At 41.4% G+C, this 16,847-nt stretch overlaps 1 protein-coding gene across 1 annotated transcript in view; it reads right to left on the bottom strand.

Moving 5' to 3' along the window:
• Window positions 1-4,003: 4,003 nt before the first annotated feature.
• Window positions 4,004-16,847, bottom strand: part of C13H10orf67 (chromosome 13 C10orf67 homolog) — a 101,309-nt gene continuing 88,465 nt past the window's right edge. The window contains exon 17 of the mRNA XM_086334466.1: window positions 4,004-4,474. Coding sequence (XP_086190592.1) covers window positions 4,383-4,474 — 92 coding nt within the window. The 3' untranslated portion in view covers window positions 4,004-4,382. The remainder of the gene's footprint in view (window positions 4,475-16,847) is intronic.

Genomic DNA, 16,847 nt, shown 5'->3' with positions numbered 1-16,847 from the left:
GCACGCGGTGTGCTTCACCCCTGCCTTTGCCCCGGAAACCAAGGCGTCCCTGGGCACTTCTGCATTTGGCCACTCTGGGGACTTCTGTATCTCTTTCTACTTTGAGTGTAAGGACTAGACAAAGGTCTGGATTAGGAACACACCACGGACTCATTGAACCCTCCCTTGTTTTCTTCTCGTCCCCCAACCCATTGCCGCCAGAGAGGACTCTTTAGTCCCCCACCCCACTCCCAAGTGCTCCTAGAGAACGGTAGTTTCTTTCCCACTCCTATCATGGAGGAGCTGGCGCCTGAAACATTCTCCCCTTGAGAGTGAATTTTCCTGAATTATTTCTGGTTTTATCGATTTCTTTTCAGCAATTGCACAGGATCCCCTTTAGCTCCTCTCTTGTTTGGGCCACAGAATGTCCCCCAAATAGCTAGGTAATCACCTATCTTTGGAGTGCCAGCCTATGGAATTGGCTTCCTGGGAGAAGGCTAGCTAGTGGATGTTTCTAGAAGGAGTTTTATTATGAAACCCAGTTGGGCAAGCGTTGTGAAATGGAAAGCAACAGTGTGTTGGCATTTGGATTTTCAAAAAGTGATGTGGACTCGAATTGGGACAGTCCTGGGGGTAAAAAATTATCTCCTGACCTTGGTCAGTGACATGCTAACTCCGAGTAAAATTTGTAAAAGAACCACTTCTCAAGGAAGGACTCTGGGCTGCACCACCACCCCCCCCTCAACACATGGCTAACACTGGTGCATAAATCTAAATATTGGGGTTCAACAGCATGTGTGGAAATAACAAATGTGAGATGCCTTTAAGCAATTATTTGGAAGTTTTTCCATACTTTTGAAAACATCCTTGATGCCTTGTTTCTTTGACGGCTGCTCAATAGACACCACGAGGGGCTGGCTGAGCTGTCCCCTCCCCAGCCTTCCTCTTGCGTGCAGTGCTTTCATCCAGCGCTTGAATTGTGTTGTCAAAATTTAGTAGAGGAAAGAGGAGGGGGGCATGAGAACTGGGGAGGGGTTCCTTGAAAAGTCTTGGAAATCGGTATTTTTGCAGGTGTAGAATGTGCCTAATAACCATAGCTAGTGTGTGCTCCCCAATGGCGAGGGTGTGACAGGGACAGCTGGCTCAGTTTTCAGCGTGAAAACACCCCCTCGGTGGACCAAACACAACGACACTGACCTTTCTGCAGGGGGAGCGGAGATGTGCCTTTGACTGAATTGGCCATAAAGACGTCTTGCTATGACTTTTGTTCCCCACGAAAGCAAAGAAATATTGCGTTTAATATGAGAAGTACTGTTCACAGCTTTTCTGTGCCCCTTAAGAAATATTACAGTGCTGATTTACTGGCCTTCTTCCTCTGAGTTGGCCTCAAGGCTGGAGGGTGGAGGGGTAGGGTTGGGGGGTGGGGGCGAGAACCGAGGAGGAGGCTGCAGAGGGAGTGCGGTAAATTGCCTGTTTCCAAAGTTCTCCCTTCGCAGCAGCAAATTTATCAATCTTTTCATCTGACAATACTTTGAAATATATCATTGTCATCCACAGTTGTTTGATAGATTATCTGCAGGCACACAGCCTTTTTCAAGGTCAAGTTGAAGATTCTTGTTTGCTGTTTAACTGGGTTGTTTAAAAACTCAGAACAATGCCTGCCTGTTAAATTTTCACTTGTTCTCATGGGGCATTCCAAAGCAAGTTTTCCTATTGACCGGATGTCGGGATATTTCATCCCTTTGAGCTTCTAAATTCAGCAACCAGGGCTTGGCAACGAAATCAACAGGAGAAGAAATAAAATTTAACCTTAGAATTTGCAGACACCAAGGAGATTGAACCATCTTTCACATCTCCTCAAAGTGTGTACTAATTTTGCTCTGCATGTTGCGGGCTGGTTATAGCCACACATCTATTCAACTTTCTGCCTTTATTCCAGTGGAAGCTGCACATACACTCCCCTAAAGTAGAAGCACAAAGAAATGGCGGCCACTCTGTCAGCACATAACCTGTTGCTCTAAGGACATTTTATAATAAAATCAGCCTCTAAATCATCATGTTTCATGGACATATTTATTTATGCTTTTAATGGAGACAGGCTTCACAGTTTCCACTATATCTGCGATGATTGATTTTTTTTTATTCAGCCAACTTTTATTTACCTTGCAAAAATGTTCTGGACCAATGTGATAAATTACAGATATGCAAATTTCTTTGAATGGTGTTGTAAGTGTGTCTAGCTGGAGCTGAATAACGCCTTGCAAGTCAGTCTGTGCGCGCTCAGGACCCCAGGGAGCTGATCAAAGCACCCATTCTCTTTCATCCCCGGTATTCTCCTCCAAACTATTTCGATACAATATGTTTCCATGATGCACTTAATGTGCTAGGGACATAGAACTCATTACAACCTAGCTAGTTCTGCCGACCTCTTTGTTCTGAGGCAGAAAGTCAAAGAAAAAAGGAAAAGCGCTGCCAGTTGCCAGCTTTCTGAAATGCTAAAGCATGCGTCATTTTTCACCAGGTCTCGTCTTAATATCCTCAGAAGACAAACTATGAAACCGGCCTCAGCCCTTTCTGGCATTAATTACGCTGCTGTCCAGCCGATCTGTTTTTCCTATTATATGCATTTCTCAGCAGGGATTTTTTTTTTTTTTTTTGCAAGAGTAATGCAGCTGCAAGTTAAACTATGAATGCATTTTTATCACTGTGGAAAAAATAAGTGAAAAGGCTGCAGAACACACAACTGAAGTTTGTAAAAAGTTTCTGGTAGATAAGATTTAGGGTGGAACTTGGGAGGTTTGCACAACTTCTGTAAAACCTGAAATTGACTAAGAGCCTCACAAGCATTTACAATGTGCCCTCAGTGTTCTGTAGAGTCATTCATTGTGCCATGTGAAATTCCTCTTTGGTACCCAGATAAATCTTGAAGGTGAAACCTTTCGAGGTTTCTCTGAAAATTCTAAAGTGAAATAGTCCATCCTACACCCAACCAGGAGGCTGCTTCCAAGGAATTTCCGTCCAGGATAACAGCCCAGAGAATATAAATTCTATTTCACTTCCTCCGCTTCTTGTAGGGTTGATTGGTTGGTGGAAATGGCTGGCAGCCAGTTCTGGGAAAGCTTCCAGACCTGACTCCGATTAACCCTCTCTGGTGAAACTCTGCTGGAAACCAACTCACCAGCAATTGCCATTAATCTACTTACTAATTAAGCCAATTCATTTCTAAAGGAGAAAAATTCCTTTCTTTAGCCAAACTGATGGGAGGAAATTTGAAAGAAGCGCCAAACTGTGTAACTGTAATTCAGCCAAGGACTGCTAAAACAAGGTGTTGATATATAGCAGCAGATTAAAACAAGTTTCTAGGGCAACACTCCTTTGGAGACGGTGGCATATAGTGCATAGTAGATGAAGCTCGAATAATGCTTCAGGGCGCTATGCCACCCTGTGTCCTCGCGTTGAAAATACCACGTCTCTCTCCAATTAAATCTGGTGCCTTTTACGCACAAACAAATCGCCTCTGTAGCTTTCTTTTGCACCAGAGTACATCAGCTTTATGTGATAGCCACCACAAATATATTTCTTGAGATTTAATAAACGTCTTTATAAATCTGTAAGCCAGAGCTTACGATCTTGAAACTGGGCTGCAGACCGGGCCTGACTTGTAGACAAGGGAACTGAAAGGGCTGGTTTGACCATTACGCACGGATGAAAAGCAAACCGGTCTTTCAGAAAATGGTGCCTGACATTCGGAAAGAAGAGATGCGTGAATTTTCATCTTGATACTTACCAGGAAACACAACCCCAAAGAGTTTCCACAATTACTAAAGAATTGTTTACAGCGTTTAAGATATGTCTGGGAGCCCCGCGCCTATGTAAGAGTGGACCTCCTTGGAAGACATTTAAAATCTCCTTCGAGGTTTTCTGGTACGCCTTTATGGATCAGTTGGTGGATGAGTAGACAGCAAATCAGTTTGACTTAGCGTTACAGGGATTTCAGGTAGATTAGAGAGGGAATGACACAGGGTTAGTGCCTCAAGCTTTTAAGTTTTAATCAAAGTTCGTTCCTTCCCACCCTAAGGCGACCCGCTGAGCCCAGGGAGTGCCCGGATGGATGCGGCGGCGGCTCAGAGTCTGTGCGCCCCGCTCACCACGCACCAGCCAGCGGTTTCTTGAAGGGTTTGGAAAGGTGCGTCCAAAGCGCGCACAGAGAGCGCACTTCGCGTTCTCTTCAAGTGCGATGCGCCAATGAGTATGCGGCATCTGAAGACGGAACAGTTAGGTTAGAAACACCTTGAAGACAGTGTCCCTCGTCAGGGAGGCAGGCCTTACGCCAGGGTGGTAAGGGCCCTCTTTCTGCCCCCCGCCACCAGACCCCGCTCTGAGCAGCGCAGTGTTCTTTGCCGCTACTCGGGAGCATCTGTGTCGCTCTCTGTGGTGTTCTGGGGCGTCGACTGCTTCTCCTCCTGAGATTCTTCCTCCAGATTTTCTGACCTCACTAAACAGAGGGAGAGATGAAGAGAAGTGTAATTTGCTTTACTTACTGTATGTAAACCACTCCCCACACACTTTCACTCTTTGCCTCACTTTTAGTGGGTTCTCCAAGGCCTGGCCCCGGCTGGGGGCCCTCCTCAGTAAATTGGAGGGGAGGGTGGGACAGGTCATTCTGGCGGTCAGCTCCTCCAAGGCTTTTAAAGGAGCATGTGCCGGTGAAGTCTCCCCTGAGATAGTGTTCCTGCTGTCCCAGACTGAAGAAATGGTCTGAGGTGCCTGTGACCAGGGCCAGTAAATGATCTTCCCGGAGTTACCGCCCTAGAATTAGGAGCTGTTGTAAGAGAATAAAACAAGGCAAGGGGGGACTTGTGTTTGGGTTCAAGGCCTAGCTCAGGTTTACATTTCCATTTGTGTTTTCAATCTTTCCTTCTTATGAAATAGAAAATTTTGAGTAAGAAGGAAAGAAAATCAACTTGGGGGGGTGGTTCTAAAGTTGGGGATGGGGAGGTTTTGCCCTCCCCAGCCCTCACCCCAGGCTGGGCTCCCTGCTCCCTAGGGAGGGACATTTACCTGGTGTGTAAATTGTGAGGAAAGCGTTGGGGGTCTGAGACAGGAAAGCCACAACATGGGATGTGATGTTCCAGCTTTGAAGGGGAACAAAGGCCCTGAGCTAATCCCAGTGAAAGCCAGGAGCGTGGAGAAGGCAACAAAGACTTGCAGCCTGCGGTCACCGGTAGGTGTCAATGTGGACACTTATGGCCGGCGGGGCAGTGGGAGAGGGGAACACAGAGCCGGGCTGTCATTCCAAGGCTTAACATGAACAAAGATAAAAACGTGACAAGCTCAGCTTTCAATGGTTGGGAGGTTCAAAGTGGAGTGCTAGCGAGTGTATCTGGGTCAAGTCTTTTCTGAAGCAGGGCTCCTCTTTCTCTCCTCCCATTATCAGCCAGGGAAGTTCTGAGGCCTTTTTCCTGATAACTTTTCTTACTGATAGAATTCTTCAAAATAATGTCCGATTCTACCCACTGCCTAAGGTGAAGAGATGGAGTTTTCAAGACTTCCAGACCTCAGAAACCCAAGTGGCTGTATAAAGACTTATGAACTTGAACATCCTACCTTAACTTTCAGGATAAAGTTCATGGACTCTTGTATGCATTTCATGAAAAGAAATAACATTTTCTTTTGTGAAACTGTTCATACATGTAGATGAATCGACAGGTAACATAATTTAGAAAGTATTCATCCAACGAAGAAGTTTCATTAGTAAACCATTGAAGGGATAATGGAGACCTGGGAGAATTAAATATGCCTGCGGTTTCAGATTCCCTATTAGAAATCCAGCAGATAAGACATCAACCAGCAAATGAATCTCCTCTAGAATCTGGGAAAGATAATTGGGAATCCTCCACTAATGCAACTGATTAGCAAAGATCATCTTACAGAATGAATAAGTGGAAATGACAACAAATTATGTTTATCCTAAGAACATGGACACATTGTGTTCCTTAAATTCTGGTACTAGAACCAAAACGCAAGCTTAAAAAAATGATCATATAATAAAATTCTGATTTTCCTTAGTTGAAGTAAGTCTCCTAAATAATAATTTTAAAAAAGGATGTAAATATCCTTAAAAGACTAATGACATTTCACAGGTAATGCAATTTAGAAAGAAACACTTCCATGTTTTCTTTTCCAACAATGTGCATTTTTGTAAACTGCTATAAATTGCAATTCAAAAGCACTGCTCTCACCATCCCCAATCATTTTTTATACTGATCAAATGAATGCAGATACTCCCATTTGGGAGGGGCGACATGACATTTCACTTGGCAGTTCTAAACAGGTCACAGACCTTTCACAGACCCTAAGGCAGTGGGAGGGAGTGCTTTACTAAACCGTGTAACCAAATCAAACCAATGGTTACCCCTTTTCAAAACCATTGGAATGGTCTGCACAATGCTATTCACATAGCAGCACAGAAACTGAAAGGATGGTCATCCAATGGAAATTTCTTTCCTTTTGTTTACACTTACAGAGCTCAAAAAGTATACTAGGAGGAAAACAATTACATTCGCTATGATAAAAGTCATAAACACTTAACATGCGTTCTGGCTGGTGTAACTGGTATAGATATGGCCATCCATTGGTATGTATATATGGCACATGTATGTATGTATATGCATGTATATTTATTGGAGATGTCCCTTTGTTTGAAACCTTAGGCACAAAGACACAACATGGCTGCCCTCAAGATGACCTATTGCTTTCAAGTTGCTTGAACACATCAGAATTTCCATTGTTAAGGTTGATTAATTGAAACTGATAAGTTACCATGAATAAAGATTGTTTTTCTGTTTAATGTGGTGGGCCTGATTTGGTAAATGCCTCATTCATGTAGCTTTGCAGTGCAGCATATGGGCAAGAGTCATTCAGTATCACAAACATATACAATTTATTATGCTTGTATGGGCACAACCAAAAGGCCTTCCTATTTTAACGACAAACTTTCAATGAAAAATTCCATTTAAAGAGTCACTAGGAACATGATGTGGGATTTTGTCATTTATTCTTAAGAGTTTACATCTCTGAGTTTCTCTGAGTAGTTTTAAAACTATTGTATTTAAATACAGTTTTTAAAAAGGATGCAAATGTCCAAATTATACCTTAGCACTGGTCATTGGGAATACAGCAGAATTTATGTTAAATGTTAACAGACATACGAAGAGAAAGCACCTTTTCATCTGACGCTGGCTTGTGTGCTATGTAATTGATAAAGTGATCTTAAATGTTTCATTGAGGTGCCATCAACAGAAGTTTCCAAGTTTACAAAGAAAATGTGAAGGGTGTTAGCTTCCTAAAGTCTTTTTTCCCTTTAATAAATCAGAAGACAACATTTAAAAATAATTAGGGACTATCACATGAAAATACAGTGGATTTATTAATTTGCCCACAATTTCATTACTGTTAGCATCCTTTCCTTGAAAGTTGATGTCACTTTTCAGACTACATTAAAAACTGTCATGAGTATTTACCAATAAAGGTAAGTTTTAAAATTTTTTCTAGTGATGTTGTACAGAAACATTCGTTTTTCATTTCAGCTGCTCACATAATCACCCGAAGGATAATAATGACAACAAAAATCTACGAGAGACTTGCTAATGAACTAAAGAAATGACTGTATCAAACCATCAAAGAGAGAGTTACCATATTCAGCCTTTAATGTCTTATCAAATAAATTCTCTGGTCATTCATGTCCTTAAAACAGTTCAAGTTCACCCAACATTTCTCAATTAAATTAGATGGGTAATCTCAGTTCAGCTCTTCGGGAGAGTAATAAACCACATTGGTCACAGTTGACCACAGCTAGTATGCGATTCATAAAGGACTGGATGTCCATTGGAAAGCTAATCAGTGCACCGTCACTTGTAAAATTCCCTCCTGCATTTTGAAGCGATAATCTGTATCTAATTTTTAAAGAAAAATTTACTCTCCTTTCACTCTTCTGAGGCCAATTTCTTTTCTGGACCTGAATAGAGATTATTGGTGAACAGTACCAAATAGCTTTGGTATGTGTACAACAAAAACCCACCTCTTTGTAGAACATAACAAATTATGCAATGTTCACAGATGTGCTTTGCATTGTGCCTTTTGTGAGAAAATGAAGGCCCAAGTCAATTCCCACCCTCCTCTTTATGAAAGCCTGGGCTCCCCATGCAATCTGTCCTAATCCTGGGGAAAAAAATCATTATACCTAATATGGAAGCTTCAGATAGTTATCTGAAAAGGGATTTTTTTCATTTGCACTTTTGGTCTCTGTAATTTGCAGAAATATGAGTTTGAAGTTGCAAGCAAATTTGTTCCTAGAAACAAGCAAGGAAGATTAAAATATTAACTGCTCCTCTAACCCACATCTGATGTTTAGAGGAAATGCTGTGTTCACATGATCTCATGCTTGAATTTATAGGCCACCAAAGAAATAGAGTCATTTTCCAATTACAGTTTGAAAAAATTTACACACTGAAAATATTTTAAATCTTGTTTCTGTATTTTGGCTTTTTATGATTTTTATGGAGGAAGAGGTTAATCCTATTATCATGAGGTAGCCATTGCTGCAGGAACGGTGACAAATGCGGAGGGGCATTCTCAGGTCTACCATGCTTCATGGGACCTCTGTAAATACAGGTATTACTTTTACTGAATGTGCTGGTCTTTGGGAGTCAGTCTTTCAAGCACTGAGGAGATTCTCTGCATCCTCAGTACCTAGCCCAAGGCTTTGTTTGTAGTACATGCTCACAGTTCCTCTATGATCCAGCAATTCCACTCCCCGGCATATATCTGGACAAAATAACAATTCAAAAAGATACATGCACCCAAATGTTCATAGTAGCACTATTCACAATTAGCCAAGACATGGAAGCAACATCAGTGTCCATCAGCAGACGAGTGGATAAAGAAGACGTGGCACATATATACAATGGAATATTACTCAGCTATAAAAAAAAAGAATGAAATAATGCCATTTTCAGCAACATAGAAGGACCTAGAGACTATCATACTAAGTCAGTCAGACAAAGAAAGACAAATACCTTATGATATCACTTATATGTGGAATCCAAAGTTTGAATTTATTTCTAAGACAGAAACAGACTCACAGACATAGAGTGGTTACCAGAGGGGAAAGGAGGTGGAGGAGGGATAAATAGGAGTTTGGGATTAGCAGATACAAACTACTATATATTGGGTTGGCCAAAAATTTTGAGTTTTTCCATAATATCTTATGGAAAAACTCGAACAAACCTTTTGGCCAACACAATATAAAACAGATAAGCAATAAGGTCCTACTGTATAGCGCAGGGAACTGTATTCAATTTCCTGTAATAATCCATAATGGAAAAGAATATACATGTATATGTATACACACATATACCTATATATATCTGAATTACTTTGCTATACACGAGAAACTAACAACACTGTAAATCAACAATACTTCAATTAAAAAAATATAGTAGGTGCTCAAAAAGTCTAGGGAAGGAATGAATAAATGAATGTATTAACAAAAAGAAGGTGAAACCTAGGAGGTTAAGTAGTGTGGGCCCTTGGCATCCACGGCCTTTCCCGTTGCCTCCCACGTTGACTGGTCTTGGTCACGAGACTTGCTCTTACGGAGCAAATGTGCCATCAGATTCAACAGACCTGTGTGTGCATTGGCACTTGCTCTTTTTTGCTGCTTCTGAGAACCCTGACAACCACCATGAAAGCAAGACTAGGTTTGTCTAATCAATATGAGAAATATAAGGTATGATTGCCTCTGTCATCTCAGCAGACACCCAGCCTGATGGCCAGCTAACTGTGGGATATGAGCGAGCCCCAGCAAGAGCAGGCAGAAGACCTATGACCTAGGTGCAGGCATGTATAAAGTCACAGAAGGGTACAAGAGCATGGAACAGCAGGGAATAGCTATTCCAAACAAACAGTTGGTGGTTTGTTATGACTAGATTAGGCAGCTCATGTAGGAGAGAGGCAGGGATTATGCATGGTTTTATAAGCTAAACTGAAGAATTTAGTTCTATCCTAAAAACCACAGACATCTATTGACGGATTAAGCAGAGGAATAACAAAAGCGAATCAAAGAATGAAATCCTTAGTGACTCCAACACTCACTACTCAGAGCTGGTGGCAGAACTGAGTAATCAGGAGAGACTAGAAGGATGCTCTGATAAGTAGGGGAGAACAAGAACAGGTTGGTGTCTTGGAGTAAAGAGGAGAGCATTTCACAAGTTAAGTGAGGCTCGGGGACTTCCCCAGTGGTCCAAGTGGCTAAGACTCCATACTCCCAATGCAGGGGGCCTGGATTCAATCGAATAACAACAAATGGTGGATAAATTGACAACACACTTCAATGACCCTGAGCAGAGGCTCAAAGGCAAAGGCATAGTAACAACACGTGGAGGAAAAAATCACTGCTAACCCTGAACATCATAGCTTGCTAAACTACCCTAAGACAAACAGAATTTACCAAATTACTGAAGTAATGATACTTTTTAGTATGCACATACCCTAAAATGTACACATGCTGCTGCTAAGTCACTTCAGTCGTGTCCGACTCTGTGCGACCCCATAGACAGCAGCCCACCAGGCTCCCCCGTCCCTGGGATTCTCCAGGCAAGAACACTGGAGTGGGCTGCCATTTCCTTCTCCAATGCATGAAAGTGAAAAGTGAAAGTGAAGTCGCTCAGTCGTATCCAATTCTTAGCGACCCCATGGACTGCAGTGCACTAGGCTCCTCCATCCATGGGATTTTCCAGGCAAGACTACTGGAGTGGGGTGCCATTGCCTTCCCCGAAATGTACACGTACACAGGGCGTATTCAGCTTGTAATTTTCTGTTGTCTGAATATTTGAAATATTTCATAGAAAAAAAGTTTCTAAATTAAATAAGCCTATAAGCCTTCCCTCAATGCATTCTTACTAATATGAGAACACAAGTAATGATTACTTTATAATTTTTTGTCACTCTAGTTTACATTTGTGTAGAATGCAATAGTACACAACTTACTTCTTCCTATGACCTATTTTTTTTTCATGTGATTTTTTCATTCAAGATGAGGAACATGCATTAAAGATGCTGAACCAGCCAGGAATGGGACAGGCTGAGGACTAGAGTCCTGTGATGCTTCTTTACACTGACTTACAAATATCTGCTTTTAGTTCTCAGTTTATTCCCTCAAACTCCAAACCTGGAGTTCCTCCTGCTGAAAGGAATATTCATATGGTATCTTTTACATGGTATGGATCAACAGAAGTAGAAGATATTAAGAAGAGGTGGCAAGAATACACAGAAGAACTGTACATAAAAGAGCTTCACGACCCAGATAATCACGATGGTGTGATCACTCACCTAGAGCCAGACATCCTGGAATGTGAAGTCAAGTGGGCCTTAGAAAGCATCACTACGAACAAAGCTAGTGGAGGTGATGGAATTCCAGTTGAGCTATTTCAAATCCTGAAAGATGATGCTGTGAAAGTGCTGCACTCAATATGCCAGCAAATTTGGAAAACTCAGCAGTGGCCACAGGACTGGAAAAGGTCAGTTTTCATTCCAATCCCAAAGAAAGGCAATGCCAAAGAATGCTCAAACTACCGCACAATTGCTCTCATCTCACACGCTAGTAAAGTAATGCTCAAAATTCTCCAAGCCAGGCTTCAGCAGTATGTGAACCGTGAACTTCCTGATGTTCAAGCTGGTTTTAGAAAAGGCAGAGGAACCAGAAACCAAATTGCCAACATCTGCTGGATCATGGAAAAAGCAAGAGAGTTCCAGAAAAACATCTATTTCTGCTTTATTGACTATGCCAAAGCCTTTGACTGTGTGGATCACAATAAACTGTGGAAAATTCTGAAAGAGATGGGAATACCAGACCACCTGATCTGCCTCGAGAAATTTGTATGCAGGTCAGAAAGCAACAGTTAGAACTGGAAATGGAACAACAGACTGGTTCCAAATAGGAAAAGGAGTACATCAAGGCTGTATATTGTCACCCTGCTTATTTAACTTATATGCAGAGTACATCATGAGAAATGCTGGACTGGAAGAAACACAAGCTGGAATCAAGATTGCCAGGAGAAATATCAATAACCTCAGATATGCAGATGACACCACCCTTATGGCAGAAAGTGAAGAGGAACTAAAACGCCTCTTGATGAAAGTGAAAGTGGAGAGTGAAAAAGTTGGCTTAAAGCTCAACGTTCAGAAAACGAAGATCATGGCATCTGGTCCCATCACTTTATGGGAAATAGATGGGGAAACAGTGTCAGACTTTATTTTTCTGGGCTCCAAAATCACTGTAGATGGTGACTGCAGCCATGAAATTAAAAGATACTCCTTGGAAGGAAAGTTATGACCAACCTAGATAGCATATTCAAAAGCAGAGACACTACTTTGCCAACAAAGGTTCGTCTAGTCAAGGCTATGGTTTTTTTCTGTGGTCATGTATGGACATGAGAGTTGGACTGTGAAGAAGGCTGAGCGCCGAAGAATTGATGCTTTTGAACTGTGGTGTTGGAGAAGACTCTTGAGAGTCCCTTGGACTGCAAGGAGATCCAACCAGTCCATCCTAAAGGCGATCAGGCCTGGGATTTCTTTGGAAGGAATGATGCTAAAGCTGAAACTCCAGTACTTTGGCCACTTCATGTGAAGAGTTGACTCATTGGAAAAGACTCTGATGCTGGGAGGGATTGGGGGCAAGAGGAGAAGGGGACGACAGAGGATGAGATGGCTGGATGGCATCACCGACTTGATGGACATGAGTTTGAATGAACTCCAAGAGTTGGTGATGGACACAGAGGCCTGGCGTGCTGTGATTCATGGGGTTGCAGAGAGTCGGACACAACTGAGTGACTGATCTGATCTGATCTGATCTTTCACATACAAATGAGAGAGTCATTTCCTAGGCAGGTTGATAAAAAGTCTAGGGGTCCCCAAGGACAGAGGGCTCTGGAATTCTCAAGGAGGAAGAAAGGACAAACTTTTTCCTCTACATTCCTTAGGATTATATAACAATAATGTATCCTTCCTGAGGACAGTCTCTGGATTAGACCTTCTGACTAATCCTGTTATCTTCAGTTCAGTTCGGTTCAGTGGCTCAGTCATGTCTGACTCTTGCGATCCCATGAATCACAGCACGCCATGCCTCCCTGTCCATCACCAACTCCTGGAGTTCATTCAAACTCATGTTCATCGAGTCAGTGATGCCATCCAGACATCTCATCCTCTGTCATCCCCTTCTCTTCCTGCCCCCAATCCCTCCCAGCATCAGAGTCTTTTCCAATGAGTCAACTCTTCGCATGAGATGGCCAAAGTACTGCAGTTTCAGCTTCAGCATCAGTCCTTCCAATGAACACCCAGGACTGATATCCTTTAGGATGGACTGGTTGGATCTCCTTGCAGTCCAAGGGACTCATAAGCGTCTTCTCCAACACCACAGTTCAAAAGCATCAATTCTTTGGTGCTCAGCTTTCTTCACAGTCCAACTCTCACATCCATACATGACCACAGGAAAAACTACAGCCTTGACTAGATGCACCTTTGTTGGCAAAGTAATATCTCTGCTTTTGAATATGCTATCTAGGTTGGTCATAACTTTCCTTCCAAGGAGTAAGCGTCTTTTAATTTTATGGCTGCAATCACCATCTGCGCTGATTTTGGAGCCCCAGAAAATAAAGTCTGACACTGTTTCCACTGTTTCCCCATCTATTTCCCATGAAGTGATGGGACCAGATGCCATGATCTTCATTTTCTGAATGTTGAGCTTTAAGCCAACTTTTTCACCCTCCTCTTTCACTTTCATCAAGAGGCTCTTTAGTTCCTGTTCGCTTTCTGCCTATAAGGGTGGTGTCATCTGCATATCTGAGGTTATTGATATTTCTCCCGGCAATCTTGATTCCAGCTTGTGCTTCTTCCAGCCCAGCGTTTCTCATGATGCTCTCTGCATATAAGTTAAATCTTAAAATGTAAATTATGGGAGTAGGTCTGCTGAGGTCTTTACAAACTCCAGACATTCTTTTGATTCATTGTAATGACTAACTGGAGTATATAACTCCATTGCTAACACTAGCAAGGGGGTACTCTTTCTGCCCCCTTCTGATGCCTCTGTCAGAAGCTTTCTATATCTCCTTTATACTTTAATAAAACTTTATTACACAAAAGCTCTGAGCAATCAAGCCTTGTCTGTGGCCTCAGATTGAATTCTTCTCCTCCGGAGGCCAAGAATCCTGGCGTCTTTTCATGGTTCAGCAACAACCTTTCACAAAGATGGCACTCCCAGTTCACTTAAGAGTGTACTTGATATGTCCATGAATTTGTGTGAATCCATACATAATATCTTGCAACATTTTGCCATTTCTCTAACAGAAACATTACTAAATTTAAAATTTAATACCCACTCTACACTACCTAAAACCTTTCTCAATATTTTGTTAACCACCATAAAAGGCTTATATGGTTTATAATGACTCTTAAGTAGCTGGGCAGCAATGAGTCTCTGGGGTTTGGGATGAAATCAGTGGCCACAGGATCCAGAGAGGCAGCTGGAATCCAATTCATGGCCCAATAAATGAATAACACACCAGAAAGTATTCTTGCCTTATGCTTCATGTTTTGGAGACCTCTGAGTACCAGTTTGGGGCATAATTAGGTATATGCTTTGTGGCATTTACTCAGTGAAATTCTGCCTGTGCTTAGTCACTCACTCGTGTCTGACTCTGCGACCCCTTGGACTGTAGCCCACCAGGCACCTCTGTCCATGGGGATTCTCCAGGCAAGAATACTGAAGTGGGTTGCCATGCTATCCTCCAGGGGATCTTCCCAACCCAGGGATCGAGCCCAGTCTCCTGCATTGCAGGCAGATTCTTTACTGTCTGAGGAAATTCTGTCTACATATACTTAAAAGCAGGCTTCCCAGGTGATGCAGTGGTAAAGAATTAGCCTGCCAATACAGGGAAACACCAGAGACTTGGGTTTGGTCCTTGGGTTGGGAAGATCCCCTGGAGGAGGAAATGGCGATCCACTCTAGTATTCTTGCCTGGACAGTTCCATGGACAGGGGAGCCTGGTGGGCTACAGTCCATACTGTTGCAGAGTTGCATACAACTGAGTGAGCACACATGTTCCCTTGATATCTCCAATTTTCTTGAAGAGATCTCTAGGCTTTCCCATTCTATTGTTTTCCTCTATTTCTTTGCATTGTTCACTTAAGAAGGTTTATCTCTCCTTGCTATTCTTTGAAACTCTGCATTCAGATGGATATATCTTTCCCTTTCTTCTTTGCCTTTTGCTTTCAAAGCATGGATTATCCATTTTAATTTTTCACATGTCGCAATCCCCTATTTGATCAGTCGACAAAGCTTCAGTTAGAAAGAAAACTTTGAATTTTTGTGATTAATTCTCAAATCCAATTAGTCATCTTGACTCTTCCCTATGCCATTGAAAATTCCCTGTATTTGGAAAGGTATGTTAAGAGACACACTGTTGGTCTTCCAGACTTCAATTTGTCATTCAATATCTTACATCTCATGCCTCAAATAGAAAGTATCAAAAAGAACAAAGGCATAAAGAGCAAAGAAAATTCCCAGGAAAAATGTAGTGAAGAGTCAGCCCAAATCTAAAAGACAAGGATGACGTATATAACCTAGAAATAGAACATCTGAATTATAAGTAATTGGTGACAATAAGGGAAGTAGTAGAAAAGTTGGTGGCAGTGACATCATAAACATTAATAGATAGGTTAAAACATTATATTTAGTAAATCAGGTTAGTCCCTTTTTAACATTTTTAATAGACATCAGTTACATGTGAAGTGATGTTACATACCATCAGCTATGTATATTGCTTGTGTAGGAATGTATGTATGTAGCAATATTATAAAATATGCATTTGAATATGAATACCTTACTAAATTATATTAATTACAGCTGAAGTCTAGAAAGAATATGTAAAACAATGCTAACACTTATGCCTAAAATGCTTCCTTTTTATCTTTTAAGTTACTTCTCTTGTGTGATTTTTAAAATTATTTTTGTGTTTAAAACAAAAACGGGGGAAGTGAACTCCACTTTTGGTGCATACCACAATTACTTAAGAATGAAACACTTTTCAGGTCTAAAGTTTCAAAGGATGAAAAGAAATATTTAAAAAACCTATCCAATGTACTACAATTATTCTACCATTCTTTAAAAACCTTTAAGATCATCTTTTCCATGTTTCTTCACTAAAAGTCTCAGAGAATTAACAATACAATGTAATCTAGGTTTAAATTTGGGTTTCTCCTGCGTTTCAGATATTTATGTTTGAGGTTTCTCTTACCGACAAGCCACTTAAAGGGTCACTGTTACTTTGAGGTTTTATCAATGAGATTCGTGTCTTTGGGGCCCATTAGGAACATTTTCGAAGATTACAATGTCAATAGCACCTAATTACTGGACTGTGAGAAAGGTCTTCTTAAGTACATAAAATCCGTGGCCGTGCACAGTACACAATGGACTGCTCAGATCCCAAATTTTATCACAGCTAAGTAGCAAACAAATTAATAATGTTACCTGGGATCTCCTGGGATAATTACTACTGTGTAAAAAAGACTGCTTTGAAATTCTGCCAATAGTATCGTACCTCATTTTTAAAAATTTCTTTATATTCATGAAGATTTCTTTATCTCTTAAATTTTCTTTCTTGCAAGAGCAACTCTCTGCTTCACACTAGAATTTTTTGGAGTAAAGCTTGCAACATAACAAAGAGTAAATTTCAATTTGCTTGGGAAGTATATATGCTCTGATGCGATTTTAAGTTATGTTTTATGTTTTATTTTGCCCTTTTCAAAATGTC

This window comes from Bos grunniens, chromosome 13 (assembly GCF_055505025.1).
Source record: "Bos grunniens cultivar Pamir isolate PY7600 chromosome 13, Bosgru_T2T1.0, whole genome shotgun sequence".
In the NCBI taxonomy this organism is placed as follows: domain Eukaryota; kingdom Metazoa; phylum Chordata; class Mammalia; order Artiodactyla; family Bovidae; genus Bos; species Bos grunniens.
Note: the sequence above shows the minus strand (reverse complement) of the source record. Positions and strands in the feature narration are given on the sequence as shown.